Source organism: Polychytrium aggregatum (assembly GCF_025602895.1).
Source record: "Polychytrium aggregatum strain JEL109 chromosome Unknown BJ171scaffold_17, whole genome shotgun sequence".
In the NCBI taxonomy this organism is placed as follows: Eukaryota; Fungi; Chytridiomycota; class Chytridiomycetes; order Polychytriales; genus Polychytrium; species Polychytrium aggregatum.
The window spans coordinates 470077-491478 of NW_026516219.1; the positions used below are offsets into that span (position 1 = coordinate 470077).

Below are 21402 nucleotides of genomic sequence, written 5' to 3' on the forward strand. Positions count from 1 at the left end.
CGATGAAGATCACGTGCAGGATATTTGTCCATATTTGGAAATATGTCTCCCCAAGCCCCGCTCCCAGAACCGCCAGCGCAGATCGGCCCACAGCCAGAGCGAGCCTGCTTCGCCGCCCTCCCTCTGTCCCGCCAGCACACCGACACTCGATCGGTCAATCGATTCATCCGTTTCCAGGCCGATATCACCATGGACAGCCGCCGAGCAGGGCGTTCGTCCAACTCCCGGAAGCCGCTATCGGCGCTCAAGGAGCTCCGCGACGCCAAGGCCGGCATCCGCCGGACGGAGCAGTACAGCAGCGTATGTTGGACGGATCTGAGCGTTGCCCTGATCGATCTGCCGTGCGAGTCGATGCCTTCTCCTCAAGCGGCTTTCAATATTGTCCGCGCGTGCGAGCTGTATCTATTTGCCTTTCGCCGAGACTCGGCGGTTCAGGCCGCTCTGGTCGGAATGACAAAGCCACTAAATCAACGATCGTCTGTATCGATTCGGATCTCTGCTCCTCTTTCCCCCTCGCTCTTGCATCTGTTTCGTGACGTTTTGTTCTCCCGGCACAACTGGAATGAAATGAAATGAAATGGAATGGCAGACTGTGAGCCAACAAGACACCCAAATCTACGATATGGTGGAAGAGGAGGAGTTCACCGAAAAGTACCGCTTGGGCCTTGTCGATGATGACTTTGTCGTCGACGACGACGGCCGTGGCTACGTTGACGACGGACGAGACCACTGGGAGAACTCGAGCGAGGGAGATCCCGAGGACGATGAAGACGGTGAAGAGAAGGCTGACGAAGGTACCAGAGTGCTCACGTCTAGTTGTGACAACCCGGAGACAGCTTCGCCCTCGCTTTCGGCCTCATTCACCATCGAGTGTGTTGTCGCGAGGGGGATCTGTCCTGGCACCGGACCGGCATCCCAAACAGCATACAATCGAGCAGCTTTTGGCGTTTCTCTTTCCTAATCCACCACCACCGTCGCTATTACCGCCACCTCTGTTTCTCCCGTCAAGATCGCAAGAAACGAAAGCATACCCGGAAGGAAAAGTCCGCGCCGATCGTTCAAATGCTTGCCAAAATGGGCCAAGCTGCTGCCCCAAAGCCCAGAGCCCAGGCATGTCTCTATCATCTGTGGCAATGCTTGTTCAGAACCGTAGTCGTTCCTTCTCGTGCCGGCGAATCGTGTCGATTGTGCGTTGGTCGACATTTGGTCGACATTTGCAGGATCTGTCTCTGCCGATCAACCAAACTCACGACCTCAAATTCTACTCCACGGATGTAACCAGGACCCACACAAGCAAGAAAAAGACGCAGACTTCCTTTCCTCCCTCCTGGGAGACCTCGACAACGAGGTGCTTGAGTATCCGCAGAAGCGCTTCAAAGCAGAGCCCTCTGCATCGGCTCTCGCTGTCACTCCTGTGATCCCGGACTGCTACGTCTCCACCAAGTCAGCGTACACATCCGCGAGTTCGTCAAAGCTGGGCCGCTCGCACACATTGGCATCGCCATTGGTTAATGTCAAGAAGGAGGCAAGTGCCATCTCCACACACATATGGCAGAGTGTTTGGGCATCAAGGAGCTTGACACCCCCTCGTATTATCGAGACGAATGCTGGCACCTGACAACTGGCCAAGCCCTGACACTCGATCCGTCCCTCGCCCAGAGCTTTGCTCCAAGCTTGGACGATTCCAGCGCATTCGATTCGTATGACAATGACTCCATGGAGATTGATGTCAAGGCCGAGTCCTTTGATGATATTGCCGACGACGCTTTGGCCGCCGCCTCCGCAGCCGCTTTCGACCTCAATCCCTCCAGCACCGTCAAATCTGAGCCTGAGCCCGAGCCCGAACCCGAGCTCGAGCCCGAGTCCAACTCCGAACAAATGATTGTCAAGCCTGTCGCCCACGTCAAAGTCCAGGCTCTTGAGACCAAAACGGCCACCAAGCTCAACATCATCCCAAAGTTCGAAAAGCCGACTCCGACCGTGTCGGTGCCAACGTCCCCCACGCTTTCATCTTCTCCAGCCGCACCCAAAAAGCCCAGAAACCCTGATCTTACTGCCTGGCAGGATGTCAAAACGGCCATGGAGGCCACGATGAGCCTGCCCATGGGACAAATCGGCTCAACGGCCTCCAAGGTTGATATCCTTGAGCCCTCGGGCACCGTGCGAATGTATTGGTTTGATGCCTACGAGAAAAACGGACAGGTTTACCTCTTCGGCAAGGTACGGCTGCCCGCCCCGTGCATATCCTCGGCGGCTCTGCACAAAGCTTGCACTTTGGTCTTGTTTGTCCCGATTGATTCACCTATGTCTTGCATTCAAACTGGTGCTTGAAGGACCATGCTAATAACTCTGTTGGAATCTCGACTCTACATCATAGGCCCTCAACAAAAAGGACGGAAGATACATCAGCTGCACTCTCATCGTCAAGAATATGCAACGCAACGTGTTTATTCTGCCACGAAAATACTTCCATCGTATGTTTTCGGGTGGGGGCGAGTGTGGTTCTGCAGGAACAGGGGGGTGGCCTTATCGAGGCATTTGTCGATCGCAAAGTGCGATGGCATATTGCTCTGCCCAGGTCCTGTGCTGACTGACCATACTGACTATCCATGCTGAAACCTGATTCAGAAAATGGAAAGGACACCGACGTTGAGGTCGAGTTTGGCGACGTGTATAACGAAGTCGATGAGATGCGAAAAAGCCTCAAGATTGCCGAGTTCCGCGCCGCTGGCGTGTCTCGAAAGTACGCTTTCGAGGTCCCTGGAATCCCTGCCGAGGCTGACTACATGAAAGTGGTCTATCCTTACTCAGGTGCGGTGATCGACAGTCCTCGTGCCCTTTGCATACTCGGTCCATCTTTGGAATTGCCGTCACCATCGGACCAAGACCGGCATGCGGGCTGCTCTAACCGAGATCATCGGCGATGGTATTTCAACAGCACCGGCATTCACCTTCAAGTCAGGCGAGTCATTCAGCCACGTCTTTGGTTCCAACACCAACCCCCTAGAGCTCTTTATCCTGAAGCGAAAGTTGATGGGCCCCTGCTGGATCGAAATCACAAACCCGCAAATATCCACTCCAACGGTTCGTCAGCGGTCGACTTGGTCTTGTCTTCCTATCGAGTCGAGCATGGACGTCAATCGACGGCGAGGGTGAGTCGTGACTGACTTTGCTCCATCGTAACTACGATCGGCAGGTCTCGTGGTCCAAGGTGGAAGTCACGGTCGAGGACCAGAAACACGTCGCCGTTATGCGAGAGGGCGAGGGCGAAGACAAGGCCCCGCGCGAGATCCCGCCTCTGGTAGTCATGAGCATGAGCCTGCGCACCGTAATGAATCACCAAAAGCATGCCAATGAAATCGTGGCCCTGAGCTGTCTTGTCTATAATGAAGGTACGGGCATCCTCTGGTCGCCTGGCAAGCTCCTTTCCAGCCAACCTCGCTTCAATGGTCATACACGCTGTGACATGGCACTCGGCGTCGCTTGAGCACTTCTGTTTCAACGATATGCGCTGCTGGGACCCATCCCTCGCGCGTTTTCACTCACATGCTCTTTTATGCTCGCTTTATGGGACCGACTTTGCAACGTTGGTCCTGGTTCTCCAAACCGCGTGACCACGCAGTGAACATCGAGGATGCTTCAGGGACCAAGCCCCAGGCCACCAGCTTCACAGCCATTCGTCAGCTCAACAACATGCCATTCCCACTGGGATTCGGAGATCTAATCAAGAAGCAACACTGTCGCATCGAATGCATGCCCAACGAATCGGCCATTCTGAACTTTTTACTGGGTGAGCCTGCGCTGTTTTCAGGGTCACCTTATTTCGCAAGACATGGCACAGCCTACAGAATTGCCCAGTCGCAGCCTGGTTCTGACTCGACTACTCTCCAGCCATGATCCACCGCACCGATCCCGACGTCATTGTCGGGCACAACTTTGTCGGTTTCGATCTTGATGTTCTGCTGCACCGCATGAAGGCTCTCAAGACTGCCCACTGGTCCAAGATTGGTCGTTTGCGCCGGACGGTGTGAGTGATAGTTATGCAATCCGTTTTTGGGGTCACAGATGCCGTCCAGCATCGCGAAGGGACTTGCAGGCTCCGGGATTACCATTGACCGACATTGCATATGCACAGGTGGCCCAAGCTTCAGGCTGGTGCTGGTGGAACCGGCGACACATCGTATGCCGAGCGCGAGGTGTGCAGTGGCCGTCTCATGTGCGATACCTACTTGGCTGCCAAGGTAAGTGTATTTTTGGCTCTGGTGTCCACCGACACAGCCCCGGACACTCCTGGCGGCGGCGTGACAACTAATCATGAGCCACGAACCTTTGTACCAACCAGGATCTGATCCGGTCCAAAAGCTACGGCTTGACACAGCTGTCGCTCTCCCAGCTCAAGGTCGATCGAGACGACATTGACTTTGACCAGATCCCGTCGTACTTTACCCAAGCCGACAAACTGATGGGCATGATACAACACTGCAGAGTCGACAGCTATCTGACGGCCGAGTTGATGTTCAAGCTCCAGATTCTCCCGCTCACCAAGCAGCTGACCAGTCTGGCCGGGAACTTATGGTAACGCCTGCTGTTGCCGCTGATGCAGGGCTTGGAAAAGGGGCTTCGAGCCTTGTCTTTGCGTGTGGTCGTCGAGATCGCCGGTGCACATACGACCGCAAAGATGTTCGCAAATTTCTGGCGCATTCTCATGGAGCTTCTTCATCCAATATTTGTCCTTGCGTGATCGTCATTCAATCTGCGTATGACTGTCGGGCCCGCTCGTAACAGGGGCAGAACCATGATGGGCGCACGCGCCGAGCGCAACGAGTACCTCCTCCTCCACGAATTCCGCAACAAAAAGTACATTGTCCCCGACAAAGAGTTCAAGTCAACCAAGGTTGTTTTCGATCAGCTCAATGAAGGCGCTGACGACGATGCAAATGGTAAGGCTATCGGGAACCTGAAGGGCGGCCTTGTGAAGATGCCGCATCAAAGTCCCTCCCTAACGGCAAACCTGTGGTGCTCCCCCCCTGTGCCTCTCAGATGAGGGATACACACAAAGTAGCAAAAAAGGACCAAGTCGACGCAAGCCGGCATACGCTGGTGGCCTGGTCCTGGAGCCCAAGAAGGGACTCTACGACAAATTCGTGCTTCTCCTCGACTTCAACAGTCTGTATCCTTCCATCATCCAAGAGTACAACATTTGCTTCACAACTGTCCAGCGCACGTACTCTTCTGAGGTAGGGACTTCCTGCGACCCTGTTGATAAACACGCTGTCGCTGGATCGCCAGTCACCAAGCACAACACTGCGAGTGGCGATACATGCCGCTCGTGCAATCCAGAGCTACATTCGACTGACCAGAGTGCTGCGCCTGGTGGCTACCCTTTCACCAGATTGATCAACTTCCCGAGGTACCCGATCCCGAGCTCGAGAGAGGTGTGCTGCCCGAGCTGATTGCCAACCTTGTCAATCGGCGCCGAAGCGTCAAGCAGTCGATGAAGGATTCGAGGCTGTCGCCCATCCAGCATGCCCAGGTAGGCTCGATGTTCGCTCGCTTACAAGCGCTTCAAAGCGGCTGCAGCTGACCGCCGGCCGTCAAACTCCGTACCTGACTTTTGTTCGTCCGTGGCGTCTAGCTGGATATCAAGCAGAAAGCCCTAAAGCTCACGGCCAACAGTATGTACGGCTGTCTGGGCTTCTCGCACTCCCGCTTCTTTGCCAAGCCGCTCGCGATGCTGATTACGGCAAAGGGCCGTGAGATCCTCCAAAACACCGTCGATCTCGCCACGCAGGAGAAGCTGGATGTGAGTGTCCTGTTCTTGACGACGCCTTCCGCAGAGGATGCGTTGGACTGTCTTTGGCCCTGCGATGCCAGCGATCGGCTCGTATCCTGCTGCGCGCTGCTACAGATCGCATCGCCAGATGAACGAGCTGCAGCCTCCTCCTGCTTCTCCCTTGCTCATGCGTGGCAAGTCGAGTCTGCGACATGTCCATCGCGGTTGCTTACCCGATATTCGTTGCTATGATTCAGGTCATCTACGGCGACACAGACTCGGTCATGATCAACACGCACACGGACGACCTCACTCAGGTCAAGAAGATCGGCTACGACTTCCAGCGAATGGTCAACAAACGATACCGCTTGCTCGAGATCGAGATGGATGGCTTTTTCCGACGCATGCTGCTGCTCAAGAAGAAGAAATATGCGGCCCTCACGGTGACCGAGAAAGACGGTGCCATCTTCACCACTCTCGAAACCAAGGGCTTGGACTTGGTCCGTCGCGACTGGTGTGGACTCAGCCACGACGCTTCCAGGTTCGCCTCTTGTCCTCTGCCGTATCCCAGCCAGTGCTGCTTGAAGAGTAGTGCCGCCTGTATTCATCGCCTGTATTCATCGCCTGTATTCATCGCCTGTATTTACCATCGATGCTCTCCACAGCTACGTCTTGGATCAGATCTTCTCTGGTGAAGGCAAGGAAGAAGCTGTCGAGAACATCCATCGCTTCTTGCGCGAGCTTGGCGAAAACGTCCGCCAGGGCAAAATCGAGCGCGCAAAGTTCATTATCAACAAGGTATGTTTCCGATGAATTCGGCGAACGGCAACCTCTTCACGTTTTGACTGGCTGCTTGATAACCCTTCCGATTTGATTACCCTCCAGTCGCTCACCAAAAACCCAGACGACTATACCGATGCCAAGATCCAGCCGCATGTCCAAGTCGCCAAACGCATGCAGCAGAAGGGCATGAGTGCCCGTGTTGGCGACACCATTCCGTATATCATTTGTGTCACCAGCGAAGCGTCTGGAGGCATCGCCTCAAAAGCCAGACACCCCGATGAAATCGAGAAGGATCCTGTTGAAAATGTCATTGGTGGGTCTGGCTTGGCTGACGGATGCTGCGCCGCACTGTTTGAGGAGCTGTCGCTTCGGTGGCTTTGCCTCGCTCCGCTCGAAGCATCTTTGCTCACCATTGCCTAACTGGCCGCGATCATGTTCTGGTTGTAGACTACGAGTGGTACCTCAGCAATCAGATCCACCCGCCTATCGCGCGTCTGTGCCAGCCCATCGAAGAAACAGACATTCGCCGCCTTGCCGACTGTTTGGGTAAGCGACTGAGCCTTCCTGCGACTATGTTGCCGTTCAGCAGCAACTGGCTGTGTCTGGGCACCTTCTTGACCCATGAGCGCTACGTTTGGCTCACGTATTCCGATGTATTTTCTTGCAGGTCTGGATGCCAAAAAGTACAACAACGTTTCTCTCACTGGAAACTCAAACGAGGCTGATTCCCTTCATACGTTTGAGTCTCAGATCACCGACGCGGAGCGATTCAAGAATGTCGAGAAGTGGTCGCCACGATGTCGCAGCTGCGGTGAATGCAACCCGTGGGAAGGCGTCGTCCGTACAGTGCACACCCAAGCCGAGGATCCGTCAGGCGACAGCGTCAAGTACACGAGCCCGCTTGTGTGTCCAAACGCCTCCTGTGGCAAGGCACTCGAGATTCCATCGCTGGTGACGCAGCTGACGATCCAGATTCGCAAGCATATCTCGAACTACCAGAGGGGCTGGCTCATCTGCGACGATGCTGCTTGTCGCACCAAGACGAAGCAAATCTCGGTGTATGGAAGCCGATGCCTCATGCCAGGATGCCGCGGTACCGTGGCATTCGAGGTGGGTGCCATTCATCTGCTCGAGGAGTGGAGCCAAACTATGTGAACATCGGGCCGAAGGGAGAGGACGGCTCGGTCTGTTGCGATCTGCTAACAGCTTTTCTCGAACGGCTGCTGCAGTACACGGATGCTGCCCTGTATACCCAGCTCCTCTACCTCGAGACGCTGTTCGATGTGCAGAGGTTTCTCCGTCAGATCGAGGAGTCCAAGGACGGTCGGAGTGGTAAGTGGTGATCACATTGCTGCTATCTCATTTCGTCATCTCCTCTTGCACGAAAGCTATGGGCCCGCGCGACCAAAGCCCACTGACGATTTGTCTGGCCTTCTCTGCATCCCTGGGACATTGCACAGAGCTGCTCAAGAGCGAGGCATACAAAGTTGGCGACGCACTCGTGCCTCTCCATGCGGTAGTGCTGTCCTATTTGGAAAAGAATGGTCGCCGATACGTCGATCTTGGCCAGTTGTTCAGCTTCTGCATCGCCATTGATCGATAGTGCTCGATTGGGTATCTCTTGGTTCGAATACAAGGTGCTCCCGTCACATTCGTGCACTGTGGATGGGTGGTGGCCGTGTGAACTGTATTCGCTCACGGATAGACCAGTACAAACCAACCATACTCTGGCGACAGGGCTGTCGCTTGTTTCTGGGACTTGAATACACCCCGTTTGTGGACTGGACGAGAGACATGCATGTGGTGAATAAACATGTATATTCAGACACAAGGGGTGGCGAATGCAGCGGCCGACAATCGTCAAATGATAGCAACAATAACAGGCAGCTGGCTTCACCGCATGCGCCTAGTCCGAATCGCGGTTGCTCGACAGGAGCTGGAGGATTCTCAAGAACAAGTTGAGGATGTCCAAGTAGAGCTCCACAGAAGCCACGACGTAATCCTCGGGCGACATGCGCTGGAAAAGCTGGAAGGTGTCGTAGATGATGTATGCGCTGAAGAGAACGATTCCACCAACGCAGAGGACAAAGTTCAAGAAGCTTCCGAACGGGACAAAAGCTTGGACAATGCCGGAGATGATGAGGATCTGCACGGGGTGGCGGATGCAGAAGGTTGGAAGAATGAAGCATGAGGAAGTGGATGAGAGGCCATTTGCACCGACCAGCTCCCACCTCATTCGCTTGCGCAGGGCCGAGCACCAGGACACTCGACTGGGCCACCAAGTCCACGCAGCAGAGATGCGGTTATGCTGGGAAGCTTCCAACATGACCGTTTACAGGGTTGTCGGCATACATACCCAGATACCTGTCCACACAAACGGTGCGAGGAAATCAAACTCGATACGGCTCTGGATGGTAAACAAGGTCAAGCCAATGAACAGCGCAGCGGTCAAGATGACGGCCTGGAGGACAATGGTCGAGTCGTAGAATGTAACTGGAAGCGGAGGAACAGAGGACAGTGTTAGCTCTCGTGACTTTGCTATGCAACCGTGTGCGCGGGAACGAGGGAGGAAGAGGAGGGCATTAGAGAAAGCGGACTGCCCACAGCCTCTGCTTGACGAGACCTACCGACAGTTCCGACCAAATAAGCCTCGGCGAAAGTGAATGCACCGAGGAGGAAACTGGCCACATCAAGGTGGTGTTAGCGGTGCTGCCGATGAACACAGCGCGTCGGTATCGCAGACCATCCGCAGTGCTGCATCAACTCACATGTTGGTTGGGTAGCTCCGGCGGTAGATGGACATGGCAATCAAAACAACAAACGACAAGATGATCGAGGTCCACAGCAGCCAGGAACTTGCGGTGATGATCAAGTACGTCAGAGGGTAATGTTCAGTAGGCGAGTCTGGAGACGAGCCGCCAAAGCCGACTCGCTCGGCTCGGGTGGCTTGCATTCGCAATAGAACTCACTGTGTTTGGACCCAGGATTTGATGGAGCTATTCAGCATGAACAGCAAGCTCACTGCCGTCGTCAGGGTGAGCTGGCCAGCCAAAATGAAATAGACTTTACGGACAAAGTCTGTGCACAAGGCGCCAAGACAACAGCGGGTTAGAGTCGTCATGACTATAGGGCACTCGCCGACCGGCTCATCGGCCCAGCCACTCCAAGGGCCAACGGGCGGCAGCAAACGGGCAGCGACACAGCGGTACCAACCAAGACGGACAGAGGCCGAGGACTGCTCAACGGTAGCTCCGTATTTGCTGTGGATGTGGATCAAAGCATCAGCATATCGCTGCAGCACCAGACAGCCGCCCGCACATGCCACCACTCACAAGTCATCGGGCAGGTCGCTGTCGGGATCGCCGCCGAGGGCAGGGAAGGCCGAGTAGCGCGGAGGGCTATCGTTGCTCTGGATAGGGGTGTACGCAGATGACATGGCGGTGCAGGGCGATGCAGGGCGATGCGGGACGCAAGCGCAGGGAGACTGGCGATGGGGGAATAGGCGATGGAGGAAGAGGGAGATGGAGGAAGAGGGCCAGGCGGCGGATGGATGGATGGACGGGGCGGACTTGGCGAAATGGTGGCGCAGACCGCCGCCGCTGATTGGCCCGCGGGCCGTGCCGTCCCGGTTTTGGCCGCCCTGGCTTTTGGCCGTCGATACCCTCCGTCTGCCCTCGATACCCTCCATCAACTCTTGATACCTCTGTCCCCGTGTATCCCGCAGCACCCCCTCCGCACTTATACACTGCCCTGGCCTGTTCCCACGGGAAGCTCGCTACCTTCTGCATCCCGCAGATCCCTCCCCCCTCACCCCTTCCATTCCATTCCGCCGCAATGATATCCCACGACCATCCACATCGATCGACTCTCAACGAGTGAGTGACAGCCAGAAGGCCATGCAGATCGTCCTGCCTCGACTCGGTCCGCCGGCATTGTGGCTAGATTTCAGTGGGTCCGGCTGTTGCTGCTGCTCCAGAGTATCAGCGTCCCCCACTCCTTCGGCAGCTTGCTCATCGCTACTGTTCGCTGTTCTGGATGATGTCCTGGGCTCGTGGCGACCTCTCTTCGTCGGTATACCGCAACCGCTCCCGCATATCCAGGGTATGTGTATTCGTATTCGAGACGCTGTACGGGTGGTCCTGTTCGTATACTCGGGCCACATTCCTTGCCTCCATCTGTCGATGATCGTCCCCTCTATTCTCGCCCGTTGGCAATCGCTCGGTTCGGGCCTTGCTAAATACCCTCGAAACGGTTTGCAGATATTCAACGAGACATCCAGCTCGCTTCTCCAGCGCCTCGGTCTTCAAGGTAGGCTCGTTTCGGTCCCGTCTTGTGCAAACAGCTTACTCTCGCCCGCGCATTCGCCAAGCTCGCCTTCTGCTCCTGCCCAGCAGCCACCAACCCATCACGAAGCGTCAATGGATTCAAACAGCCGAACGGACAAGCCCAAATGTGCAGCCAAGCACAGGCTGTCCGGACCCTGCTGACCCCCTCATTGTCGTGCTGACACCCGGTTTATTTCGTCCAATGTCCGTGACTCCAGACATCGAGCTTGTGGACCATCACGACATCCATGGCGTCGACCAGATTCCGTATGTACCCAAGACTGCATCGCTGGGTGCTCGACCAACCAAGCCAAAGCTGCTTGTGTGTTTATGCAGACGGAACCATCGGCTCGTTGTGCTCCTGGGACGACAGCTTCCTTTACGTTTGGATCCCGGAGATGTCATTCATTTGATTTGGACCTTGCTCTGATATCAACACCCTTTCCCGAACAACCCCATCTCTCGAAACAGCCATGCCATCGGTGTCATTTTGATCTCTTGGAATCCTGTTGTGCACAGCTTTCCGACAAGCCAGCGTCTTCGAGATCTCAATGTGAGTCCGTACGAGACGCTTTCTTGGGCGCTAGCCCGTCGAAGCTATCGCAATCGCATCCTCCTGACCGGTGTCGCAAATGTGCCCGCTGTTTCATGCATCATCGTCAACAAGACAGCTCGGCATTGGCGGGTGGTCTGCTTCGACATCTGACATGCTCTGCCATTACTGCACGCACTGCTTCTGGTACTCTCTGATCTTAGGTCCAAGACGTTCGGCAGCAGACGATTCTGTACTTGTACCAAAACCACTCTCTTCACGAGTTCAACGACCATGCAGGTACTACCTTGAACAGGCTCGGAAACGACCAAATGTATTGCCGCCGCAGGATATGGCTGTATGAGCGCAAAGATCCTCCCGTGAGATTCGTTTGCCATTGACTCTTGATCCACCGTTGCACAGATACTCCAATGCATCTCGGATGGCTTGAGGATTACGAGTGGCTTGAGCGAAGTAAGTCAGCCGGAGAGTGATGGTACAAGGCAGTACACTATCCAGCCCTCCCGACATGTCCCATTACATCAGCACTGCAAACTTATTCTGTCCCAATCCTTGCAGCCAAGAGGGGATTCAATCATAAGATCAAGACCTTCAAAGAGAGCGATCTAAGCTGGTCGTGGAAGGTGGTTACCCAACGACCTGGCACCGAGCGGTCAAACGATCCGCCCCTGTCGGCGGTCACCATGTCTGAGGATTTCAAATCCTACCGCCTCACAACCATCGATGAGGAGGACATGCTACCGCATGGGCTGGGACGCATCCGCGCCGACGCCGAGATCGACACCAAGACCACACAGAAGCTCGGGAAGGCCGTAAAGCGTCTAACAGCCGGGGCATTGTCGTGCTTCTCAAACGAATCCCTCCACAGTTACAGCTTTGCATCCTTCGAGACCAGGGTAGGCCTTCGACAAAACATGCGTCACGTTGAGAGGTGGGATCGATATCAGGGTGCACATGCGCATCTGCATCGACGCTTGATGCCGACTGATGACATTGATCCACACTGGGTGTCGTGCGCAGAGCCCTTTCCACTCAGCGATCGATCACACCATGAAGGAGCTGTTTTCGCCTACCCGAAGCGACATCTTTGCCCTGAAGACCCCCGTAATGTCCCCGACCCCGAGTCAGGGGTCCAAAACAACCGACTCTCCTTCGAGAACGCCCAAGGCCACCATCACCGTCAACACTAGCGTCGGTCTCTTCGGAATCTCTGGCGGCCGATCGGCCTTGTCGTCGCCCAAACTCACACCCTATACTCCGACCAAACACGTTGCCCCAAACCAAGCCATGATCACCACCAATGCCAGCTACGAGATTCTGACATGCAACGAAGTTGCTGTTCGGTTGGTTGGGTACTCCTCCGTTGATATCATCGGCACCAACATTCTCTCGATACTGTGCTCGCCGTATCGAGAAAAGTTTCGGAAGCTTCTCCAGGCTGTCTGTTCAGTGAGTGGCCGCGCAACATGTTTGGGCAGCGTCGCTGCAGGCGACAGTCTGTTGGGTCCAAGTGTGCTGGCCTGTGGATCTGTGGTAAGCAACTGCTCCGCACGAGTGTCGATACGGGTCGGGCTGGCAAGCGCAGGTCTGGGCGCGCTGAGACGAGATCTAAATACACCCTTATACTCTCTGGCCCTTCAGATTCGCATAAAGAGGAAGGATCGATCAATCTACCCTGCCTCATTATGGCTCAAGGAAAGCGCCAACGACTCGGGCAGCAAGATATATATATGGGTCTTTGAAAAGATCGACGAGGATATGATCGAGCTCGAGATGTCGTCTGAGGTAAAGCAGCCACTTGGACAGCAGTGACCCGACAAACGAGCGGCTTTGCTGGCTTTGCGGCTCTGTGGCTCACGGCGATACCTTTTTCCCTTCAGGGGCTGCTGTACGACGTTTGTGGCGAGTTCTCCAAGCTCTACGGTGCTGACTTCAGTGCGGCCGAGAGACTTTATCTACAGGATATATGTCCATCGCTGCTCATCCAGGACGATTCACTGGAGCTGCTGGACATAATCAAGAAGTGGAAGTTCTTTGGTGCTCGCTCCAGGGAAGGAGCAACGTTTCCTATCCTCCTCAGGGTAGTGGCCGACCAACCCCTTGGTACTACTTGGCCAAATTACAGCGCCAAAGCAGGAGCACCCCTGCCCAGCGAGCATGACGGGCCGAATTTGCAACCCGGGCCGAAATCGGCTGATGATCTGGATCCGGAAGCCAGCATTCACCTGCAGCTCATCTCTATGCCAAACATTGCGGGGGTTGTTACCGTCCACGAGAACGGACTGATCCAGTCCTGCAATTCGATTTTCACAAAGTTCCTCTTTGGCCTGACCAGCAGCGACATTGTCGAAAAAAGCGATATCACCGAGCTGCTCCCTCAGTTCTGGCAGCTCCTGAGCGCCGCTACCAACAACGGAAGCGACCTCAAGGGATACACTCCGATCCAGCTGATCCCGCCGTCAAAGTGCCGCAAGGTTGCTGCCGTGTCCCCCGTTTCGGCCGGCTCGCTGACACACTTTCCAACCGACTCGACACCTCGCACCGGAGGGTCGGTCAATGTCGCCAACGTCATCGCCGAGGCCACACGCTCGACCGGCAGTCTGACGCAGGCGTCCCGCCAGGCCGTTATGACGAGCGGTGTTATTGCTGTCCACCGCGACGGAACTCGCTTCAACGTCGATCTGCATATCCGGCCGGTGCATGTCTCTCATGAAGTCCTGTACGCTGTCTGGATCACATTTGACCGCGCACTGCACTCACCGCCCATGTCGACCACGCAGCCGTCTTCGCCTGTTCGCGGGCTGAGCGTCGCCGGAGACCAATCGCCTGTGACGACTGGTTCGTGGTCGACCAAGCGGCCACCCGAAGAAGTCGCGGAGAATAAGGAAGAGCTTCCAAAACTACCAGCAGCTGCGATCCAGACGCCAGCCATTGGATCGCCGTTCACCATCGACAAAGAGCTTGATATCGGACCCGGCTCTCCAGTAGCCGTATCAGATGTGCTTGCGACGGACTCAGTTATCCTCTCACCTCAAGGATCCGAGCCTCTGGTCGGCGAAAGGGATGGCCAGGGTAAAGTCACAGAAGCGAGAGAGAGTGAAGGGCAACAAGAAACCAAGCTGGTGGACTCGGCAGAGACCGAGCTGAAGGAGGTCCAGGGCCAGAAGAGGGACTCGTCGAGTGAACATGTGCCCGAGGACTTGGACGAAGGAGAGACCGAGTGCTCTCCAGACCAGTTTACGCTGAAGGAATTCGAGATCATCAAGCCCATCGGCGAAGGCTCGTATGGATTTGTTAGGGTGGTCACCCGTAAGAACGATCCCCGCGAGGTGAGGTTTCCGAAACTGGCAAGCGGTGGCGATAACAGCCATAGCCATGCGGGCATGGACGACAGGAGAGCCAATGGGCTGCTGTCGCTGGTGTTACTCTGGATGTTGCGGCTGCGGCCACAACCTCTTGCGTCTTCTAACGCCCTATTGCTATAGAAAAAATACGTCATGAAGTTTGTCGTCAAATCTCGCATTCTGGTGGAGTGCTGGATGAGGGACAAGATCCTTGGCCTGGTGCCGCTGGAGATTCACATCATGAACTTCCTCAAGAACAACCCGCACCAGAATGTCGTGCAGATGCTCAAGTATTTTGAAGACGATGACTACTTTTACATACTCATGGACATGCACGGCCACGGCATTGATCTCTTTGAATGTATGCTAGCGCACCCCAATGCGTCCTTGCTTCATGTGTGTGTGTTCAGAACGATCGACAACACTTGCAGAGCGCTGTCTGGCTTGAGACATCCCAGCAAATCCAATCTAATATCGTCCAATCGTTTGCTCACCCCAATGTCACGACTGCTCAGTCATCGATCGCAACCAGACTCTCACAGAGGGCACGGTGCGCAAGATCATCTACCAGGTTATCTTGGCCGTGCGCCATCTTCACAGACACGACATCGTGCATCGGTAAGGACATGTCAAATCCCAGACCCCGCTGGGCCGCTTGCCACCATCAAGGCCCAGACAGCACGATGAATGGATCGCTGGGCTCTGCAGGTTTGCTGTGGTGTCGAGCCGCTGGCCTCATATCTGTCGTCCCATGTCTGCAGTGACATCAAGGACGAGAATGTTATCGTCGATGATGAATACTCGATCAAGCTGATAGACTTTGGGTCAAGCGCGTATCTGAAGCCCAACAAAAAGCCTTTCGAGACCTTCTTTGGAACAATCGACTACGCTTCACCCGAGATCCTCAGCGGCGATAAATATGAAGGGAAGCCGCAGGATGTCTGGGCTCTAGGTGAGGACAGCCCCACACCCGTCTGCCCTGATGACGCACTGATGTCGTCGAGCTTGGCGGCACCAGCCAAGTCAAATCCAACGTGCACAGCCAAACAAAATGGGCTCTGGGCTACTTGGAAAGTTGGGGCGATCTCTGCTGTTGCTGATGATGCTGCCTGAAACAGGCATCCTAGTTCTTCACGCTGATCTATGGCGAGACGCCGTTCTACAACATCGAAGAAACTATCGCCTGCAACTTGAGGTTCCCGTTCCCGTTCTCGCCAGGTGAGTCTGGAAACGGATGACTGGCAAGCTGAGATTCGCCGGCCAAACTCTCGGACTGTGGCTCGCACACTCGTGCGCTTTGAAGCAATCCGCCCGCATTGAGCGACGCTTTGCGCTCTCTGTCCGCGCTGCGCATTTCGGAAACGCCCCCTAATCGCTCCATATTCTTAGGTGCAATCGACGTTATCACCAAAACGCTGAGCAAGGACGCTGCCCGGCGCCCAACGGCAGAGGAACTTGCAAAGCACCCTTACTTTGAGCCGTGTTGGGATATCTATGGTACATGAAACTCGGCCGCCACTTTGCGTTATGCGCGGCCGCGCAATATCACCCCCCGTGGTGTACCCATCCCAAGTTGAAAGGTTCTCTCAGCGCAAAGTCATCGATGCCCAAGGCGTGTCATCATTCAGCAATATCCCCTGCCACCCAACAGACACATGTATCCTGGCTTGCTCTGAGATGGTGGTTATCTCTCTCTCAAAGATATCGTATCAATCAATATAGCGCTTCCAAAAGCAATATGCGAGTCCAGGCGCACATCGTCCGAGGGACAGGGATGCTGCGCGGATGATTGGGTGGAGGATGGGCCAAGAGATGGCTTGAGAGGCTCACTCGATATGCTGGCTGTTGCGCTCACATTTCGTCGTCGTCATCACTCTCCCGCCGTTTCATACGATCATAGTCATCGTAATCCAGCTTGTCCTCGGAGCCACCCGGACCCGCTGGTGCAGCGCTTGACCCGGCGGCTGAGGCGGGCCCCTCTGTCGTGCCCGGAGTCCGCGATTTGAACTCGGGCTTGAGTTCGTACAGATTGACATATGGACCTCGCTTGTTGAGAACACATATCTTGACGAGAACCTCCTTGAGCCACTGTTGCGGCTGCATCGTTTTGTCGACCAGACCCTTGAAGCTCCAGTGCGAATGCTTGTCAAAGAGGACAAAGAGCTCGTCAAGCAGCTCCTTCTCGGACATGCGTTCCTTCTTGTCCTGCGACTGCTTCTTGCGATGCTCGAGCTGGGAGAGGATCAACGGGGGTGGAGCACTCAGTATCGGTATTGACCGAGTTATACAGAAGCGGCTGTGGCCGCGATGCCAAGGGGTTGGGGCCAGACCCATGGATCGGACAAGACATGGGTATTGGGGCAAGACCAATGAACATGTGGCAAAGATCACCGACGGCCAGGTCGCCACGATCCGAACGAAGCCTCACCAGGGGATCGCGGCCAAACTTGAAATCTCGGATGCGGTCGGATGTTTGCGTCCATGCCTCCAGGCGTGGGTTCTTCTCTTCCTTGACCTTCCGGTTGGTATCGTTCTGGGTGGAATTGCGCCGCTTGAGCAGACTGTGGTAGTTGTCGTCCAAGATCGGAGTGACGTGGGCCTCGTGGTGGATGGTGCCGGCAATGCCGACGGCGGTGCCCTGGCTGTTTTCGGTGAAGACGTACGAGTTAGGTTGGCCGGTGCTGATGACCTTGAGGTTGAAGTTCTTGGGCAGATCGCTGCTCCAGTCGCTTTCTGGGAGATGCATCGTGATCTTGGGCTCCTTTCTTCCTCCAGAGACCTGGGCCCTGGCCGTCATCAGTCCAACGGTGATGGAAATGCAAAATCATATGATGGTCAGCCGCTCATGCCCGCAAATCTACCTGCAGAAAGGTCAGCCAAGACTGCCTCGTCCACCAAGGTACATCACCCTCGGCACGAAGCAAAGTTGATCCCTCCCACCCACAACATCAAATCAGCGCAGGCCGGGTTGGTTCAGATTGGCCAAAATAGCCCCGCATTAGCTCATATTGGCCGACGTAGGGCAGAGCATTCGCTATTTCTCGGCTCTTACTTTTCGTAGATTCGAATGCGCCCGAGCTCGACTCCGTCTGTCTTGATGCTCGACCATTTCTCGGCCACAAACGCCGGCACCTTGACAAGCCAGATTTTCCGGGAAGTGCTCGACAGATTCAGATCGCCCTTGGCAGCAAGGTCTTCAATGCCGACGTGGTCGCTGTCGTCGTGCGGATCATCCAGAAGTATATCCGAGAGGCCGTCGTGTCCGGGCTCGCGCTTGATATCGCCGTCGATCGTCATGGCGTCGGTTGGGATGGGCAGAAGGAGCAATCCGGGCTCTGGAGGCCGAACCCCCCAGACACAAGCACCCTTGCTCTCGCGAGAGCGTCTCGCAAGACCTTCTCGGCAGCGGGCGAGCCACGCCCATCCCACCTGACCGGATCTCGTGACGCCAATGGCGACTCATCCCGGCTTCTCGTGTGCAATGCACCCACATTCGGCACTCAGGATCAACGGCTCAGGATGCTGTAGCTGCCTTGACACCGGCTCTGGAAGCGGCGAGAGTACTTTACCTCAGATACAACATCATCGACCATGTGAGCTGGAATACCGCCACGACCCCCCCCTGTGTATAAACATAACCGAGCTATGCGATGTATTCTGCAAGCCTTTGAGTGGCGCTCGATTCTGTCTGGATGGGTTGCATTGTCCTCCAACATGCGCTCAAACATCCGTCGTGGGGTTAGCCGCCTGGCTCTTCAATAAGACCTTTGTTTTGCGCTTCGCCGGCTGGGTGGGAGGCGATCGCGAGCTCCCGGGGAGCGTCGGGGATTTGGGGGAGCCCGGGGTGCCAGTAATGCCGTTCTTCGCGTTCAAGGTGCTGAAGCCATCAGTGGCAGCGCGCCAGCTGGCGGCACTCGATGCTCTTCTCGCCATCAGCAGTACAATATCCTCGCGGATGATTTCACAGTACTCTTCGATAGGGAGGTCGTTGGCGTCTGTGCCAAAGGGCTCTTCGATCTGCTCACCGATCTTTTCGATGCCCTGGAGACATTTGGATGCTGTGTCAATGCACGATCGTCTCGGATGTGCTGGGATTGAAACTGAGATTTGTCCATGCCTTGCACCAGACAAAACATATACAGGCACAGGCACAAGCACAGGCACAGGTACATCTCGGTAACCGATGATCCTGCAAACGGCTCTCTGCAAATGATATGCTCACAGTCCACAGGGTTCTCAACGACGCTCCTCCGCGGCCCTCAGCCGATATTCTTACCAAAAAGATAAAGGTCACGAGGAAAACACAGGGGATGGTAAGCCAGGAAAGATCGTTGACCAGTTGGAAGGGCAAAATGATAAAGTACAGAGCAAGGGTGTGTTTCTGGAGAGGAGGATCGGGTCAGTTGATGCAAGTAGCGCCCTAGGCCGATCATATGCGTCGACAGAAGCGATGTACGTGTGGACGCACCAAGTGCAGTCGGTAGGCAAGCGGAATGGGAGTTGAGAGGATACGCTCCAGGCCGGTGGTGGTGTCTACCAAGTTGCTGAGTGGGCCAAAGTTCGGATACCAGTGAGTACGGTACTCAACGAGAAGGGAAGGGAGTCATTTGGCAGCGGTCTTGTCCCAACGAACCTGATGTTGGCACCGAGTCCAGAGCCGGCCATAAAATGGATCTGTTCCTTCTTTCGTCTCTCGCCAACGTAGGAATTCAGCAGGTTGCAGATCTCAAACGGAATCTTGACGCAATTGCAGCTGTAGTCATGGTAGTGTTCTTTCGAGTTCGAGCTGGCTCCAGCCGCCGTGGGCTGATGGTTGGGGTGGCTCACCGAACGATGGGAGATGGCCCGCTGAGACATATTTGGGGACATGGGTGGAGTTGAGGCACCCTTGTGGGTATGTGCTGCGGCGTTGACTGCCTGAGCAAATTCGTGGCGGTTAAATTGGGAGAACTCGGGGAGCGGCGGCAGGAACTCTTGAAGCTCAAAGCTTGCTCCCTGGATACCGTGCTGCCCGCGCAGATGGTGCTTCAAGGAGATGGGCAGGGCGATCAGCAAGTTCATGGCTATAAGCTTCTGGGCCATATCCTCCTCATCTCTGAGGCGAGCGGAAGATAGGTGGTTGTCAGCGATTGTGAAAGTGTGAGGGGATATGCGTATACAGCCTCGGGTTCAACAGCAAGACATCAGAAGGGTTCAGAAGGCACTTACTCGTCAGGGCAGCTGCTCCAGATGGTTCGAGCCGTGTTACGGATGGTGGAAGTGACTGAGGGGGAGCGAGTGTAGATGTCGAAAGGGACGGGAATATGGGAAGAGCAAGTAAGAGAGAGTGTGTGTGCGATAAGCAGCAGCGTTCTCACTCAGCGGTTGCGGCAGACACACCATGGATATACGCAAATGCCCGAGTGAAAGCTTACTCTGAGCCCACAAACGACGTCCTTCGTAGAAGCGATCATCTACATGGCGACGAATTATCTCGGTGAGCTTCCAATAAGCGCGCTGCGGCAGATCTTCATATGGTACTCAGAGCACAGAGCGGGCGACGACCCGATGGTACACCGATACAGGACGCTTGGTATGACCATGAAATGGGGCCAGCGACCTGCCAGCGACCTGCCAGCGACCTGCCAGCGACCTGCCAGCGACCAGACTGCAGAGAAGGCTTACATGCCCCGTTTGTGCGAAAGACGAGGAGCAGAGAAATCACGACCGAGACCAACGTTGCGAAGGCTGACGAGACGGGGCAAGACCAAAGGGAGGTATTAGCGATCCGGCATCGGCCGACATCCTCTGGCATTACAACGCAGGAATAGTATCGAGTCTCAAAGCGAGCGGAAACAGCTGATGCCAGCGATAATCGAGCAATGTCTATCGGGAAGGCAAGGAGGCAGCTGGTCACTACGGACAAGATGTTATGCCACGGATCTTGAGAACGACAAGCACGGTCGTCCAGAACGTGGCCCAGACCGTGGACAGAGCGACCGGGATAAAGATGCTTGATACAACCGAGTACTTCCAGCTCTTGGGGCTGCGGATTCGATCCGTATGGACTGTCAGCTCAATATGCACTGCTGGGCGGAACAAACCGAGATCTCCCAGTGCAGATCCCTGGAGAAGAGCCCCTCCCATCATGGACAAAGCCGCAGCAACTCCAGTCTCGGCAACACGGTACCTGATGAAAAAGTCGTAGTGGGGGAGTGTTCTGTAGCCGTTGAGAGAGAAGAATGGGTGTCAGTCACTGGGCCAGCTGAATCTGGCTTCTTTGTGTCAATCTGGTCGATTGCCCGTTGCCGAGCCATAGCTGTGCTCCCAGCCGAGTCGCTGGGTAGCATCCATGCCTTCGATGGGAAGGTGCCCACCTCTCAACGTGGCGCACCCGTCGGTTGATAGAGAGATACTCGGGAGGCACCTCAAGAAGCCTCAGCGACGACATGGGGCAAGCGAGCTGCACAAGGTGGGGGGGGGCAGGTGAATGGAGAGGCGGTGCGATGAGGACGACAGCGGTGAAAGTGAAAGACGATGCTAGATCCGAGGGACGCAGACGATGTTGGATTGGTGCTGGATGCAGGGCGTGCAGGATGGTGCGAGAATGCAATCGGATGCAGATGGAGGATGATATGCTGGAGA

The 21402-nt window shown here is 55.4% G+C and overlaps 5 protein-coding genes across 5 annotated transcripts; 2 read left to right on the forward strand and 3 right to left on the reverse strand.

Annotated features, from left to right (window-relative positions):
• Positions 1-120: 120 nt before the first annotated feature.
• BJ171DRAFT_442124 (DNA polymerase family B-domain-containing protein) lies at positions 121-8351 on the forward strand. Its single transcript, XM_053108087.1, has 24 exons — positions 121-300; positions 590-794; positions 1010-1110; positions 1283-1525; positions 1660-2220; positions 2378-2474; positions 2629-2811; positions 2939-3084; positions 3197-3392; positions 3623-3790; positions 3892-4027; positions 4136-4241; positions 4343-4575; positions 4786-4940; positions 5041-5237; positions 5393-5533; positions 5636-5803; positions 6031-6314; positions 6439-6571; positions 6659-6869; positions 7004-7102; positions 7224-7666; positions 7786-7888; positions 8017-8351. The coding sequence occupies exons 1-24, from the start codon at positions 190-192 to the stop codon at positions 8157-8159; spliced, it is 4563 nt and encodes a 1520-aa protein (XP_052966966.1). The 5' UTR covers positions 121-189; the 3' UTR covers positions 8160-8351.
• BJ171DRAFT_503952 (inhibitor of apoptosis-promoting Bax1-domain-containing protein) lies at positions 8352-10100 on the reverse strand. Its single transcript, XM_053110914.1, has 7 exons — positions 9889-10100; positions 9770-9816; positions 9526-9634; positions 9325-9411; positions 9184-9236; positions 8913-9049; positions 8352-8702 (listed from the first exon to the last, which is right to left on the reverse strand). Exons 1-7 carry the CDS (start codon positions 9990-9992, stop codon positions 8463-8465), a joined length of 777 nt encoding a protein of 258 aa, XP_052966967.1. The 5' UTR covers positions 9993-10100; the 3' UTR covers positions 8352-8462.
• A 2117-nt stretch (positions 10101-12217) lies between these two features.
• On the forward strand, positions 12218-16460 carry BJ171DRAFT_91123 (uncharacterized protein). The gene is made up of 8 exons (XM_053115988.1): positions 12218-12967; positions 13076-13219; positions 13315-14763; positions 14920-15139; positions 15294-15396; positions 15540-15730; positions 15897-15996; positions 16168-16460. The coding sequence occupies exons 1-8, from the start codon at positions 12422-12424 to the stop codon at positions 16253-16255; spliced, it is 2841 nt and encodes a 946-aa protein (XP_052966968.1). The 5' UTR covers positions 12218-12421; the 3' UTR covers positions 16256-16460.
• Positions 16461-16678: 218 nt separating this feature from the next.
• Positions 16679-18075, reverse strand: BJ171DRAFT_474720 (transcription initiation factor IIF, beta subunit-domain-containing protein; the record flags this gene model as incomplete). Its single annotated transcript, XM_053108757.1, has 4 exons — positions 16679-16757; positions 16805-17010; positions 17207-17564; positions 17831-18075. 4 exons carry the CDS (start codon positions 18073-18075, stop codon positions 16679-16681), a joined length of 888 nt encoding a protein of 295 aa, XP_052966969.1.
• Positions 18076-18416: 341 nt separating this feature from the next.
• BJ171DRAFT_503956 (Bestrophin, RFP-TM, chloride channel-domain-containing protein) lies at positions 18417-21272 on the reverse strand. The gene is made up of 10 exons (XM_053110915.1): positions 21135-21272; positions 20948-20977; positions 20682-20803; positions 20443-20505; positions 20193-20231; positions 19987-20041; positions 19412-19873; positions 19247-19322; positions 19055-19159; positions 18417-18819 (listed from the first exon to the last, which is right to left on the reverse strand). The coding sequence occupies exons 1-10, from the start codon at positions 21206-21208 to the stop codon at positions 18499-18501; spliced, it is 1347 nt and encodes a 448-aa protein (XP_052966970.1). The 5' UTR covers positions 21209-21272; the 3' UTR covers positions 18417-18498.
• Positions 21273-21402: the final 130 nt, after the last annotated feature.